General features: G+C 35.2%; 1 protein-coding gene across 4 annotated transcripts in view; it reads right to left on the bottom strand.

Moving 5' to 3' along the window:
• Positions 1 to 1,056: 1,056 nt before the first annotated feature.
• RGS13 (regulator of G protein signaling 13) overlaps positions 1,057 to 16,910 on the bottom strand; it is a 72,277-nt gene continuing 56,423 nt past the window's right edge. For all 4 annotated transcript variants that reach the window (XM_056815661.1, XM_007480983.3, XM_056815663.1 and 1 more), the window contains 3 exons: positions 13,512 to 13,573; positions 7,017 to 7,183; positions 1,057 to 4,095 (listed from right to left, as the gene is read on the bottom strand). In XM_056815661.1, the coding sequence (XP_056671639.1) occupies positions 3,910 to 4,095; positions 7,017 to 7,183; positions 13,512 to 13,573 (415 nt within the window). In that variant the 3' untranslated portion in view covers positions 1,057 to 3,909. The remainder of the gene's footprint in view (positions 4,096 to 7,016; positions 7,184 to 13,511; positions 13,574 to 16,910) is intronic.

Raw genomic sequence — 16,910 nt, 5'->3', positions numbered from 1 at the left:
GAAATTCAGCTCTCTGGCAACTGTTAAGAGAAGGCATAATGGATGCTAAATAAAAAACGTTCTATACCTGACAAGACTTATCAGATCAAATGAGTAAAACCTTAGTTTATATAAAATGCTTAGAGAAAATTTAGTGCTACATAGGGGGATAGATGATATTCCTCTAGGTTAAACACACACATGCACAGACACACACAAATGGAAACTCTTGCAATGGCAGTGGAAATTTGGCAAAAAATGTATTTCAGAGAACATCCCCAAAACTTCTTTACCTCTGACCAGAAAAATGAATAAATTTTCATAACTTCTGACCCAGATTGTGTCTCCCCTGAAGCCTCAGTGGATTCACACAGATCTGTATGGCTATTTATTTAGGTCAAATTCTTTTGAGTGGTTCCCAGACTCCTTCAGGAAACTTTTTAATATTTTAAGGTTGGATGTAACAAGTATTATGTTGTCAACAAAAATTATTATTTGTAGGAAATTTATCTTCAATTTGGACTAATTTTGGACACTTTCCATAATGGTGGCAAACATCACTGGCAGATGCATACAATGGACAGAGTACTAGATTAAGGAAGATCAGAATTCAAATCCCACTTCAGATAAAAACTGTATGATCCTGGTTAAGTTTATAACTTCTATATGCTTTAGTTATCTTATTTGTAAGATGGGAATAATAATAGCACCAGTCTTCCAGGATTGTTATGAGGATATAAAAAGAGATTTGTAAAGAGCTTTGCAAATCTGAAAGCACTATTAACTGCTAGCTCTTATTATTGTTTTTCATCATAAAAGGTTAAATTGTCATTCTGGTTAATCTCTTATGAGTTGTTAACATATTGCTGGTTTGGTTAGCAAGACTGTTCTCTAGATCACCCTTGAGACAAGTGAAAAAAAAAATCCCGAGTTTTCAGACCTGCAAAATTGTGAATCAGATTCATGAAGGAAAGTTGAGGAAAAGACCCATGATTTGACACTTTCCCCTTAATAATAGTCCTATGAGATAATTGACATAAGGTTTGCTTGTCTACATATGGATATGGGAACAAAGAATCAGAGAGACAAAATGGTTTATTTAAGAGCACACAGCTAATAGGAAACAGATCCAGAATCTATACCTTGGTTCTCTGATGATAAATAAGGACAGTTTTTCCAATATACCTTTATAGCACACTGACTCCCAATAGTCGGTAGGCTTACTTGGCAGCTAGGTGGAAAGAATGCTGGACTTGAAGTTGGTGTCTTTAGTTCAAATCTTGCCTCAGAAATATACTAGTTGTATGACCTTGAGCAAGTTATATAACTTTTCAGTGCCTCAGTTTCTTTATTTAATAAATATGAGGGGTTGGACTCCTCCTATATGAGGGGAATATACTCCTAAGCAAAAGTCTCTTTCATTTCTGATTTGCAGTGTTCTTTTTCTAGTTCAAAACTTAATGTAAAAAATATATGCCATTAAGTAAGTGATTTCATTTAATATTATATGCTGGGTATTCCTGGTCTTGGGTGTGGAGGTAGGGTAAATCTGATTAGCCATCAGGGGTTATAATTTCTATTCTGAGTACAGCTTATTATTATTATTATTTTTTTAAGCAAGACAAAACATTAGTCATTCAAAATTTATTAATATGCCTATTAGAAAGATTTGATCTTGATAATTTAAAAGAAATGTTTTTCACTTCTGTTTGAAAGACCTTCCATGTACCTATTTTTTTCAATATCTTGAAGGAAGGACCAGCCAGCAAAATGTGATCTCATGCATAAAGACCTAATGTGGGACAGCTAGGTAGGTCAGTAGATAGAGAACCAGGCCTGGAGGCAAGAGGTCCTGGGTTCAAATATAACCTCAGACACTTCCTAGCTGTATGACCCTAGACAAGTCACTTAACCCCAATTGCCTAGCTCTCACTGCTCCTCCTTATTGGAATTGATATCTAGTATTGATTGTAAGACAGAAGGTGAGGGTTTTAAAAAAAGGAGCTAAAGTCCTTTCAAGAACTGAGGGAAGTAGTACCTTCTTATTAGTAGCATCAAGGCCATTAGAAAAGCATTTTATTTTTTAGGAATGTTTAAAGTGGTTCCAGAAAAGAGATAGAATCATATATTTTTTTTTTTTTGGTCCTTCAGAGTATGAAATTCTCATTAATATGGGAAGACAACGTGATGTGGCAAACAGTTTTGTGGGCATGGAGTCAAGAAGACCTGGGTTTGAAATTCTAGCTCTTCCACATATAAGCTGTTTGACTGACAGCCCATCACCACCTTCCTGGGTCCAGTTTACTGCTCTCTAAACTAGAGATGACAATGTCCAGGGCACCTATTTCATGAATTATTCTACAAAAGTCAGCAATTAGTAGTCGTAGAATTGAATGAGATTAATGAATCAATTTCAATTCAAGACACATTTATTAAATGTTACCTGTGGTCACCTACTGGTATGATTTGAGAAAATCACAAGTTTTTACTTCAGAATGGTCTCTGTCAGCAGGTTACCATGGTCACAGTGAAAGATATCCCTGCCTTCTGACCACTGGTAGGAAGGAAGTTGCTGGAGGGCATCCTCTAATCTGACCTAGTGCTTTGTACATCACAAGTGCTATATAATATGATTTTTAAAAAAACTGAATTTTGGAAAGACAGTACTGGACAAAGTGTTCTTTTAATATCTGTGAAGGTTCCAGGGAAGTAGTCTCACATAGATGTACTATATTTCTCACATTCCCGTGTGAATGGCCGTAGGGAAAGAGTGAAATATATTCTGGCTGGTGTAATATATAAAACTTAATTTGCACCATTCACTTGTTCCAATATCTATTTTTTCTTTCTTTCATGTAAATAAAGAACAATGTAGTTTCATACATATCTATTTAATTGCTAGTAAGATCTACAAAATACTAAAAGAACTAGGGAAAGGTCCTCAGCAAATTGGATACATTCTCTCTATAGATCTCAGAGAAAGACAGGACAATAAATACATGGGGCAGCCTTGGGATGGAGGCACTGCATTCTGCCTGGGGGAGATTTGGGACTATTCATATCACTGAGGTCAGAGAGACGCACATGTTTCAGAGGATGGCCTCATATATTTATATTATGGGTAAAAAAATCCCAGAAATAAGACAGTGTTCTTTTTCCTATTTAAAGCATATTCAAGTATAAATGGAAAACAAAATCCCTGTTTGTTATTCAATCAGGAAATATATTAAGCTTTTATAAGTGCAGCAGCTGCTTTAAAATGTAGGTAATATTCTGGTGGGTAAATTTTTATTAGTAAGCTATAAAGCAAAGGAAAAACTATGCATGTAAAATACTACATACATGAAATACTATGCAAATAATGTAGTTTCAAAGACCACACCTTTGTAATTGTTACTAAGACTTTAACTTGTCTAATGTGAAGTATTTCATTACATTCTTGATAATTCAACTCAAACAAATTTCTTAAGCAAGAACATTTCCCCTAAAGTATAGAATCTACTCTACAGTTAATCTTCATCCAAGTACTGCTTTTAAAGTCTTGCAGTGTGTGTGATCCAGAAGTATGAAAAATGGATGAATTTTAAAAAGTTTTGATTTGGTCACTCCTGTGGGATCTCGTCAATGTTGGTGCTATGGAGATAATTCTAACATCTGCCTTAAATACGCATATATCAGGCTTATATTGAGCATTTTAAGATTTACAAAGTGCTTTAAAAGTATTTTATTTTATCCCTCTGTGTTGTAACACACCTGGTGTAATAATCAAATTACATTATATTTCTTCTGAATTTCTAAGTTTTGCAGAGTGTCTATTTGGGAATTACCTACTACTCATCCACTTTTACATCTATTACATCCACTACTCACACAGAACAAACGTTGGCTTTCTATAAGCTGTTTTCAGTTTCTGAAATGGTAATGTGCTTTTCAGGGGTGGCAATCCATCTGCAGGCTTTCAATGAGGTTTTGGTATAATTTTGACCTTAGGAATCGGGGATAGGAATCTCTTTCCATATGCATGTACACAATTTTTTGAGCCTCATCAAAACAATTTGGAGAGGGTTCTTGAATGTTCTTAATGATGGCTTCTCTGGTGGGACTGTCAATGTTAATCTGAAAAATGAAATGACATACAGGTTCATGGAACATGCCCAAAGATTGTTAAACCTTGACAGAATATTTCTCCCATCTTTTCACTCAGAGTGCTATTAATTGTGTCATTTCTTAGGCACTAAGGAACTACAAGAGACAGTTTTAATTTCTATTTTTGGTAAATCTCCATGCCCACATTGGAAAAAAAAATTCATACTGCTAAAGCAAAAAAAAGAAGTGGTTTGTTAACTTTAGAGTGAAAAAGAGAAGGACTCTGAAGAATAGGGAAAAATAACTATTTTTGAAATTATGCTAATAGGCTCTTTTTCAGAATACTGGTAAACATCCAAATTTCATGAATATATATCCTAAATTAAGATGAGAATGAGAAGTAGAAGAAGAAAGATGAAGTACGTGGCTTCAATGACAAGGGTTTTTAGAGTATTAGTCAACAAAGACGGGTTCTATTTTATTCTATTTTCAACTGCTGGCCCAATATCAATGGGAACTTCTGTACCACATCCTCTCTTCATCATCTAGGACCCTATGAATCCCTTCACTTTACTTCTCCCTTCCCCTTTGTCATTTCCTCTAGAATTGATGTGGATGGAGAATAGTGACTTTAGGATTTTCCTCATGACTTGGTGGGCAATAGATTCAAGTATGGTAACTGGCAAGTCACAGGATCATATGATTTTTAACTTGAATGTACCTTCCAACTTAGAATCACTATTATATAATGATTCCAAGGCAGAAGAATGGTAAGGGCTGAGCAATAGAAGTCAAGTGACTTGTCCAGGATCATTCAGCTAGGAAATGTCTAGGCCACATTTGAATTCAGTATCTCCCATCTCTTGGCCTGATTTTCAATCCACTGAACTAACTAGTTGCCCCCTGATCCCTTCATTTTTACAAATGAGAAAACTAAGAACCAGAAGGGAAAAGCAATTTTTTAAGACACAGTACTGATGCTGGATCACAGACCATCAATCTCAGTTCAGAAGTCAATGCTTTTCTACCACATCTATCAATTTAGATAATTCAATCAACTACCACTTCTGGGTTTCATCATTTTAGGGAATAAGGCAGCAAGAGGCTTTTTAAAGAGCTCTAGATCAAGGGCTAGTGGATCTATATTTTTGTTTTCCTATCAATAATTTCCTAGCACCCATTTAAAGCAAGTAATTAAAATTCTGGATAATTTAATTAATGTGTTCAAATATTTTATACTAGGGTCTGTTCTCTCCCCTTTTAGCCTTGACAATCTTTAATTTCCATGGCTTTAATTATTACATTTATTTAAGTAATTCCCAAATATATGCCTTGCAGGTATGACCCTTACCTCTAGTTATTCTGTCATTTTCCTTTTTCTTCTCTGTCAAACTTCTATTAAAAGTTGCCTACACCAATGACTCAGTTTATCAATACTGATTCTTTTAAAATGCTTATAATCAGGCTCTCAATCCAACTACTCTCAGGTCGCCAATAATCTTTTGATTTCCAAATCCAATGAATTAGTCTTCATCTCTCTTGATACCTCAGAGCATTTGATGACACTGACCCACTCTTCCAAATGGAAATTCTTTCTTCTCTTGGCTTTAGAGATGACACATTCAAATGGTTTGCTTTTAATCTCTCTAGTTATTTCTTCAATGCTCTCTTTGCTATTGCTGATGTTGTTTTTTTTTTTTATTTCTCAGTCAATTTGACCAGCATTATGTGTTGAACACTCTTTGGGTTGTCATGACACAATATCTCTCAGTCCTCTTCCTACTGGTCTTTATGCAGGCCTTCACTGCCACCTACTTGGACTACTCTAATAGTCTATTTAATAGGGCTTTCTAACTCCATTTCTTCCCCATCCAATCCACCTTTCACATTCCTGCCAAGTTATGCATACTCCTCATGCATAATTCTAGTCACATCCCTTCTCTTCACAAAACTATGCTATGTTATCAATTTGTTCTCATCTCTCTAACACATCTGTCACATATTATTTTCCATTACAAATATTTTCGTAGGCGTTGCATCCATCCACTAAATTGTAGCTTTTATAAGGACATTCATTGCTTATGTCTTATTTACATTTTGTATCACTAACTACATCTAGCAGAGAGCTCTGAATAAATTAAGTAACTAATTAGTATTTTTTTGTGTAAATTTAAAATATAATGTAATCCCAGCTTAATTAGCCTCATACTTCACAGCAAAGTCATCACACTAAATTACAGTTGATGTAATCATTTTGAGGGGCTCCAGGATTAGAATGATACAATATTATTTGACCTCCTATTATATAAAGAGCAACATACTTTTCAAAAGTATTTTCACATCTATGATGTTATTTCAGTTTCATAGGAATCCCACCAGTGAATTAGGACACGTTATTTATCTTTCCATTTTTTAGATGGAGAAACAGACAGAAACCTTATGCCATAGAATAATGGAACTTCAGAGTTGGAAGAGACCTCAGGGGGCCTTTATAGATCAAATCCTACCTGGAAATAATCCTCTCTACACTATAACTAGACATTCCAAAAACAAGCTACTGTTTACCCAGGTAGTCCATTTCCACTTCAGGATAGTTCTAATTGATGGGAAGTTTAAAAAATTATTCTTTTCTTAAATCAAATGCATATAGCCCACTAATGATAAAATTAGAATCCAGGTCTCTTGATTTTGAGATACTTTTCTCACTTTTAATATTATATGTAAGTGGTATCTTAGGGAATTAAAGTAATCAAATATCTTATTATTTGGCATAGGTTGAATTTATTTCTGCAGGATTTACAAATGTATCTTTTTGAAAATGTCAGAAGAAAAGGATCAGTCATTTGAGAAAAATCTTTCTTTTCATACCCACCATTTTTCCTCTTAGAGATGCAAATATATATTCTTGAGGTCAATTGAAAACAGTTATTATTACTAAGTAAGATGTTTACCTCTCTAGGAGCCTGCGGTTGAATATAAGTCCTGTAAAGTTTCTTGGCCTTAGATGCCCTGCTAAATCGTGATGCACTTTTTTTGTATGTTTCACATGCCATCCAGAATTTCATGTTCTCATCGCTGTGCTCCATTTTTAAGTATGTTGCATAGATTCCTGGACCATCTAAAAGCAATGTTTTTCATGGATTAACATTAAGGAATATAACTGAAAAATACCAAATAATTTTTGAATGAAAAGTCTGAATCAAAATTCTAAAACTCATGAATGTTTTAGATTCATAGTTTTGAATTATAAATAAATATAAATGAATTATAAATTATAAATAAATGAAATATAAATTATTTGAATTATAAATATAAATTATAAATTGAATTATAAATTGAATTATAAATTATAAATAAAAATAAATTTCTACTTACTATTCATGTAGGGCCCTTTATGTGAAGCACCCAAAATACATTTTACATTCCTTATAAGCTTTAAGTCTTGGGTTCAGTCACACCCATGCGGAGCCAAAAGCAGGAGCAGGAGCCATAGTAGAACACCCCTTTCATTATTGGCAGTTCTTTCCCCCAACTCCAAAACAATAAAAAAAGCCAAACCCATGACAACTTTGTTTTTATTTTTGTACACTTATTATATTTATTTTTCTGTGAAATGTTGTTTTTCCAATCAAATGTAAGCTTTTTGAGGGCAGAGAGTGTTTCATTTTTATCTTTGTATCTTTATTTAGTACAGTGCTGAAGATAGAGTTGACACTTTATAATTGCCTGTCAAATTAAATTGAATAAGGTATAATGTAAAGGGGAGATTAAGATCTGAGTTGTCAAGATAAACCAGAAGACATAAACTAATGAAGATCCCAAGTATACAGTGATATATCAGGCTTCAGGTGGTAATCTGGCTATAAATAAATAGATCAGCTTGGTTCAAGACATAGAAAATAGCATCTTTGGAACCAGAAAAATTGGGTGAACATGGAGTCAGTCCTTTAATAGTAAGGCTCAGGGGGAACCAACTTGTGGGAGCTCAGGCTGATAGTGGTAGAATAGAGAAAACCCATAAACCCCTCAAGGTAACTCAGAACATAAGGGGCAGTGTATTATACCTGGCTCTGACTTTTGGACTTCTAAAGCTCATTCTCCTGACTTCCGAACCTCCCAAGAACAGAAATGTCACTCTCTTCAGTGGATGCTTTGAGAGTAGGAATCTGAGATCTCCTAGGAGTCAATGAGGTAGAGATAGAATCTGACAGGCTTTTCTTTTAATTTTCCTCAGCCAAAGAGTCTTGTCTTCAACACATGATTCGTTGACCAGAACCAATTACAGAATGTCTACACATGCTCCACAATCTGTCTCATCAAAGTTCTTCCTTCGTTTATCACCACCTCTTTTCTGAAAGCATCTTCCCTAGCATCTTCCATGTGGTGGCTGAGATCTCAAGTGATCTCAGCATTCACTAGATCCCCGTTACAAAACAGAAAAATGAAGAAATTCTCCAGTCCTTACCTTCAAGGAGCTTGCACAATACTGAGAGGAAAATGTATAAAATATGTGCAGATGAATAATAACAGCTAATATTAGCTGGCTTTTAGAGGTTGTTTCAATGATTTATGTGTGATATTTTGTTTGATTTCCACAAAAATTTGATCACCCTGTCAAGGATCTGATATTATTAACCCCATTTTGTAGATAAGGATATTGAGACTGAAAAATATTAAGGCTCTTGCCCAATGTCAAATAGTAAAAGTCAGAGGCAAGAATTGAACTCAGATCTTCCTGATTCTAATTCCATTGTCCCACCTTCCTGCCTTGTAATTTTGTGGGAGATAGTGCAAAGAACTAAGGAAGTCTAGGAAATGTCTCCAGTGGCATGTGGCATCTGAACTGTTCTTTAAAGAAAACCAGGGATGCTGTGATTCTATATTTGCTTACCCAATTTGGTTTAGAACATTCAGATTAGATCACTATTGGAGCTTTTATTTCCAATCTGACCAATTTGGGGTAAAATTTGAGAGTGAGGACCTCCCCAGAATTATTCTAGGTAAAGGCTAAGGTGAAGATCTGATTCAGCATGTTAAATGTTCCCTCTTCATTACTTAGTATGATCACTGCTCTTTAGTCATCAAGGGGTTGCATGTATGCCCATGAGAGCTTATTTCTTTGGGCATATTTGAAGAACCCGTTTTAGACCCCATTCATCTTGCTCCTCAAATTTATTTTGACCTGCCTTTCTCCTGCTGGATACAAAATCTTGCCCAGGGGTCACACAGTTGGTACGTAAGTATTTGAGGCTGGATATGTACCCATGTCTTCCAGACTCTAGGTCTGGTGCTCTCTCCACTGTGCCACCTACCTGCCCCATCTCAACCTAGGATATTAAATTTAATGTCCTATGATGATTCTGTCCAAAAGTAGTTTTTCACCTCCTAGACCAGTTTCTTTTCCATCCAGGATCAAGTTTATTTACCCTCTGTGGTTTCTTGATCTACCAGTTCTAGGAACCTGCCTTTTGTCCTACAGGCAGAATATCATTAGTTAGTTCCATGAAAACCTGGTTGGGCTACACAATGTTACCATCAAGCTCAAAACTGAGTGGAAGAGAATCAGAACCCCTGTGATGGAGGATAGAGTTGGCAGGATGGGAAGGGTAAAGCAAGAAACCAACTAGGTGAGGAGTCCAAAGACAGTACAGCAAGATTCCTAGGACCTAGTATTGGGTGTGGTCATAATGTTTTTTAATGACGTTGGCTAAGGTATGCCATTATTTAGAAACCCCAGCATCACAATTTGTATTTTGTTAACTTAAATTGTTTTAATTTCCAAAACAGAGTTCTAACTATCTCATTTTTTAATCAGAATAACTCCAGTAGCTTTATATTGCTTCAGTGCTAAAATATAAACTCATGTCTTTGGTAGTTAGGCAGAAGCACCTGGTAATTCTTCAATAGCAGAAACTTTCATTGGTGACAGTGCCCTAAAAGAATATATTTTCTAATTGAATTAAACAAAATTTTATTATGCAGTAACTACATGGTTAAGGTGCTAGCATAGAGATTTAGAATACAAAATTAAAAAAAAATCCCTGCCTACAGTGAGCTTATAAGACTCCCATTTTTTTTTTCTTTCAAACATCCTAGATAATCCTTAGCTATTTAAAGTACTAAATTATGAAAATGGAGAAAAACTCTCAGATGCACATTAAGTTACTGGAGGAAGGTAATTATTTTATTTTTGTCTTTGTGTGCCCAGGCCTCTTGCAAAGAGCCTAGAACACAGTAGGCATTTAATAAATAAGTGCATGTGTTTGTATATTTGTATTGCCATTTTGTCCAGACCTGTGGCTTTATTGGTATATAAAAGAGGTGTCAAATACATGGCAACATGCTCAAGTACTCTGAACCAGACCAAAATATCATTGAGAAATACTGAACAAAACTTATAAAAATACAGTATGATATAGATGCTGCTAATAATATGTGGTTTTCTCAATCACTATACACCCACTGGGATCCTTATATGTGGTTTACTGGCACCATATTTATTTAAGTTTGAGAACTACCAGTAAAGAAACTGCTTCCATCTGTTTTTTTTTAAACCTTACCTTCCATCTTGGAATCAATATTGTGTATTGGTTCCAAGGCAGAAGACTGGTAAGGGCTAGACAATGGGGGCTAAGTGATTTGCCCAGGGTCACATAGTTGGGAAGTGTTTGATACCAGAATTGAACCTAGGACCTCTCATCTCTAGGTCTGCCTCTCAATCCACTTAGCTGCCCAGCTGCCCCCCCCCCCAATCTGTAGTATACTTTAGAGATTAGCTTTGGACACTGAGAGGTTAAATAATTTGGTGCACATTATCCAGTGGTTATGGGCCAGAACTCAGGCTTAAACTTAGATCTTCATAACTCCAGCACCCACTCTCTATCTAGGGGTTCTTAACCTGTTTTTTAAAAAAATATTTTGATAATTGTAATTCAGCATAATTAGTTACCATGGTCAGCCTATGTATTTTGTTCTATATATTATTTTTTTCTGATACAGTCATGAGAATGCAGACTACCAAACTGGTCCATGACACAAAAACAAGTTAGAAATCTCTTGGTTGATATGAAGTTGTGCTCAGATATTAAAATACATGGAAGAAATCTATAGGCATACACATTATTTGTTAAATATAGCTTGACTCTGCTTAATGTGATTATCAGTGTTTTAACTGTTTTCTTGTATCATTTGGCTCCCCCTGTGCATATTCTATTCCTAGTCCAAGCCAGAACCCTCTTTCTTAGTTTCCTGTGATTACAGAGGAAGCACGGTACTCCCTGAACATTTTAAGTTTTACCCTTGAATGAAAACCACAATGAATCAGAGGCAGACACTGATGCTCTCAGTGCTTATAACTCTTTCATTTCTTACTCATAGCAAATTTCTTGATTTTTCCCCCAGAGACATTGAGCCATTTCATCCCCCCCCCCAGAACTGATTCTTAATTTGAAAGGAAGCATCATGATGTAATAGAAAAAGTTCTAATAGAATTCAGTTCTATTCCATGTTCTTTCAGTTACATAGCTCTATGATTTTATATTATATCACTTCATCTTCTGATTTTTACTTTTCTCATATATGAAATGGACATAGCTCACATTAATATATGACATAGTTCTCCATTAGTGGCAGTGTAATGTCCCTGAACAATCTGCTGGGATCTAGGAGAAAAAACACTATCCACAAGCAGAGGACAAACTGTGAGAGTAAAAACACTGAGAAAAGGCAACTGCTTGACAATAGGGGGTGAGGGGATATGATTGAGGAGAGACTCTAAATGAACACCCTGATACAAATACCAACAACATGGAAATGGGTTCGGATCAAGGACACACATGATACCCAGTGGAATAGCGCGTCAGCAATGGGAGGGATGGTGGGAGGGGGAGGGAGGAAAAGAAAATGATATTTGTTTCCAATGAATAATGTTTGAAAATGACCAAATAAAATAATGTTTAAAAGTAAAAAAAAAATATATATATATATATATCACATAGTTTTTAGTTTTACAAACTGCTTTACACATACTCTTTCATTCACAACCAGACTGTGAAGTAGATGCTATTATTATCCTTATATAAAGGTGGGAAAACCCAGGCTGAGAAAAGATAAGTGACCTTTCACAAATGTAACCAATCAACATCTGAGGGAGAATTCCAATTCCTTTCTCATTCCAAGTTTAGTAGACTTTTCACTACTCCAATCTGCTTTGCCTACCTCACAGGAATATTTATTGTAAAGTTAGCAGTAATTAGTAAATTGAGTTTTGTTTATCATGGCCTCAAAATCTAGCAAACCAAATGGAAGGCTATGGTGGATGACAGTCTTTTATTCTCTAGCCTGAACTGCCGAAAGAATGTCTTGGGACCAAACTCCTGGTCTTTGAAGGATGGTAGAATCTGCTAGAAATTTTGTGCCCTTGGCTTATTCTATGAGAAATCCTGGCTGCGGGACAGGAATTGCTTCCACGTGGCAGTAAGTCATTGGAGTAAGACTAAAGCTTTATGCATATAAGGTTTGGTTTCAACACTTGTGTAGGTAGCTGATTGTTTCTGGTCAACTCTAATATATTCCATGCTACTTATATTTCTTCTTTACTACCCATAACAACTTTTTAATCCTCATTCGAGTCATCAGAGTTTCTTGTCTTTTGATCCTTGGTTTTGTCTTAGCAGCTTCCTTTACTCTCCATCCTCTTCCTTGACCTCAGGGACCAAGAGCATAGATGGCCCAAATGTCATCTTTGTTTCTCATTTCCTGCTTTGATTTTGTCTTTAGCTCTCTCATTATTGCTTTCTCCTACACCACCATTTATAAGATATTAGATTGCTATCAAAGGCAGTTAGAACTATAGATACATATTTAGGAGGGTGGGGATTTCTTTATGCAGCCAGGGCTAAATCACAAAAAGGACCATTTTCTTCATAGATAACTTGACAATAGCAAATTGCTACAATCTTTTTAGTGTGTGACTCATTCTAAATTTAGAAAGGGATGGTAATGCTTTGTAGTAAATGGTACTATTTATGCATATTCTTCCAGGGAATTTGCACATATACTCATGTGAATCCTAAATATTCTTGGTGACTAATGTTATAATTAACACCAGAGGAAATAGTAGTGGTTGACACGGCAAACTGTTTTTTGCACATTTTTTTTTCCTTTTTTAACACTTGTAAGTTGTCATCTGGGATGCCATGGGAAAAGAGAGCTAAATTAAACACCTACCTCCTCCTGCTAAAAATGTAGAGTGTGTGCATATATATATATATATTTTTATTTATATATATATTATGAACACATGTATAAAATATACATATCCATTTTAACAGCAAGGTTGGTGGTTAATTTATATCGCATTACATATTATTATATAAATGTATATGTATTCTTGTTAAAGATGAAGCTAGTAGGCAACTATCACAGAGCCACTATAAAATACTTACATTTTGTTGCCATCAATTTTTCAAAAGACTCGGCCCACTGGAGCACTTCTTCTAGAGTAAGGCTTTGGAAAGAAACAAGGCAGTTGAATACTCTAGCTGACTTTGTAAGGCTTTCTGAATAAAAATGAAACAGACAAGCTTGGAAATGTGTATCAAATGAAATAAGGTGGAATTCTTCACTATCCTTTGGACAGGAACACATTCTTCAGAGACTCCCTTTACTTTTTAGTTCATTTGGTGCTCTGTACATCATAAATGTATTGATTACTAAGATCTAAGGCCACTATAAACTATTGTATTATAAGAATGTGATGGAATGTAACAATTTTGATAGGTAGAATTTATATAGAACTTTAAGGTTTCGAAGTTTGTTTATATAAACTATCTAATTTGATCCTCAAAACCACCCTGTAAGGAAAGGAATAAGTATTGACAGAGTGCCTTACTACATCCAGTTATTGTACAAAGTACTTTATATTTATCCTTACAAACACCTTGGAGGGTAAGTTCTGTTAAAATCCCCATTTTATAGTTGGGAAAATCAAGGCAAACAGAGGTTAAGTGACTTGCCCAGAGTCACATATCTACTAAGAGTTTGAAACCAAATTTCAACTCAAGTCTTCCTGACTTCAGGTCCAGTGTGTCATTTAGCTGCTAATTTTACAGAAGGAGAAACTGAGGCTCTGAGAGGTTCAGTGACTTTTTTAGTGTTATACTGCTAGAAAGTGTCAGAGGTAAAATTAGAATGCAGCTTTTTCTGACTACAGGAAAGTGCTCTGTCCACTTGTACCACTTGGTTGCCTCAATCATATTCACATTTACCCAGTGCTTTAAAAGTACAAAGGATTTTACACACATCATTCCAAATGATCTTCAGGTAAACTCTGTAAAATATGTATTGCAAGTATTATGCTCTCTCTTTTACGGTTGTGGAAACAAAATGATTTGCCCAATATCATAAATGGCAAAGAAACAGATCTTCTGATTTCTCAGGGTTTTGTAATCTTGGATTAATTTTAATCCCCATTCAAATGACACATGGCTTTACTTCATGTTATTTCATTAAAACAATAATAAAAGTAGACTGTCATTATTTTTATTATTTTAATGTGTATTTTCCACGAACAATGGTAGTAGTAGTAGTAGTAGTTATTTATATAGTACTTTAAGATTTGCGAAACACTTTAAAAATATTTCATTTTATCCTCACAACAACCCTGGGGGACAGATGCTATTATTCTCATCCCCCATTATTACAGATGAGGAAACTGAGGAAGAGAGATGTCAAATGATGTGCCCCCTAGGGTTGTTGTGATCCAAGGTTCAACACTCTGGGGGGGGGGCAACTACCTATTTCCCATTATAATGATCCTCATTTTCCATTTGAGAAAGAAGAGGCAGGCAGAAGTTAAATAACTTTCTCAGGGTTACACAGCTAGTGAGTAAAGAAGGACCATTACAATGTATCCTTTCAAAATTTCCTATCCAAGATTACTTTATAGTTTCATTGTTAACAGAACATTTGTCTTATTGGCAATATTCATTTGTAAGGCAGAGTTGCCATTGTCAGCATCAATGTGCCCTCAATTTCTTTTTGCTATTAGATGACCACGTTCCATGTTGGAACAGACTTGTAGGTCATTTAATCAATCATCTTTTTTCTCCAAGGAATCAGAGGAATCTCTGGGAAACCATTTCCTACGACTTTCTCCTTCCTCTCACACCTGCCAATCATTACTAAAATAAGTTCACTTTCAGGATGATCAATAGCCTTGCAGGATGTCCGAGCTGGATGGAATCTTGGTGGTCATCTAGTCTGTGCTCTTCCTCAGAGAAGTCAGGTAGCATAGTAGAGAGAAGACAGGGGAACTATTTTAGATTCCTGAATTTGATGTTTATAGGAAGTCCTACTTGCCTTCTCAAATATATCACTTAGCTATTTGATGATAGGTAGTGCAGGGGAGGACATACTAGAACTGGAGTCAAGAAGACCTGATTTCATATCTTGTCTTAGATAGTATCTGTGTGACCCAGAGGAAATCACAACCTCAGACTACCCAAGTTTTCTCAACTGTAAAATTGGAATAATAATCGAATCTAGGGATATTGGGAGAATAAAAGGAGGTACCTGAAAAGTACTTTGCAAGCCTTAAAGCACTATATAAAGTTTAATAATAATAATAATAATAATAATAATGAGTTGTTAAATAGGAGACAAAGCCATTCATTCAACACTACTATCCTTGAGATGAAGAAAACTGGAAATATCCAGGACCAAAATTCTCCTTTGGAGTAGGTTTGAAACTAAATTATGGTGTAAATAACTGATGTCAGATCTTTTCCATTCTGATTGAGGGCACTTAGGTGTCAAGATTGTGATAAAGAAGTAAAATATTGGATGCCCCAAGGGATGTGGGTAGTGCCATCTAGTGGGGAAAGATTATAGAATATATAGACTAGGAGCCTTGAAGGCAGATCCTTTATCATTTTTCCTTAGGTCCATGACTGAATTCTTATAATTAAACCAGAGGAAATAGTGGCGATATTTAGAAATATTTCACATTGCATGAAACTTTGCTGGGACACTGGGTAAGAACATGCAATCTTAAAAAGAGACATACAGTCTTAAAATATTTATAAAGAAATTCACTTTTATTCACTGTAAATCATTTAAGAGTATTGCCTAATAATAATTGTAGTAGCTAACAGTTATGTTTTTTATAATTACTAGAAAAATCTTTAGGTAATCTTCATTATAAAATGTATTCATATTATATGTAACTAGGATATCCATTTTATGTAAGCAAATGCTTCTGAAATGAAAAAAAAAACTAATATGTTGATAACTTATTTATATATATATATATATATATATATAATATCGCATTTATATTTCCCCCCTCAATTTTCTTTCCCTTATATACTATGGAGGGGATGAGTTCTCAGCCAGCTAAGGAAGAAAGACAAAGAACCCATTAGAATTCCTTTATGAGACTTGACATCTTTGTTGTGATGACTTTGGCCAAGATACACTGGAGGAAATGGCTATTTTTTTAAATTGCACTACAGTGTATACATTTATTTATTTAACAATTTCTTTAAAGAAGGATTGTGAAGCTAGCGTGATCAGAAACAATAAATAGGAAGCACATGATGGTCTAGTTGTAGTTCTGCAACCAATTACCTGTGTGACTTTGAGCAAGCTGTTTGATTTTCTGGGTTTCATTTCCTTCACCTTTAAAACAGAAGAATTGGGTCATATGACCTCTTAATTCTCTTGTAGTTCTAAAATCCCATGTACGCATGCAGAGCTATCCATAGCTCCTTTGGAACTTATAGAGTTACCTAGAGTTATTGAGAGGTTTGAGTATCTTGCCCAGGGTCAAAGAGACCCTAGCA

Source organism: Monodelphis domestica, chromosome 2 (genome assembly GCF_027887165.1).
Source record: "Monodelphis domestica isolate mMonDom1 chromosome 2, mMonDom1.pri, whole genome shotgun sequence".
Lineage (NCBI taxonomy): Eukaryota > Metazoa > Chordata > Mammalia > Didelphimorphia > Didelphidae > Monodelphis > Monodelphis domestica.
The sequence above is the reverse complement of the archived record's forward strand: the minus strand, read 5'-3'. Positions and strand labels throughout refer to the sequence as shown.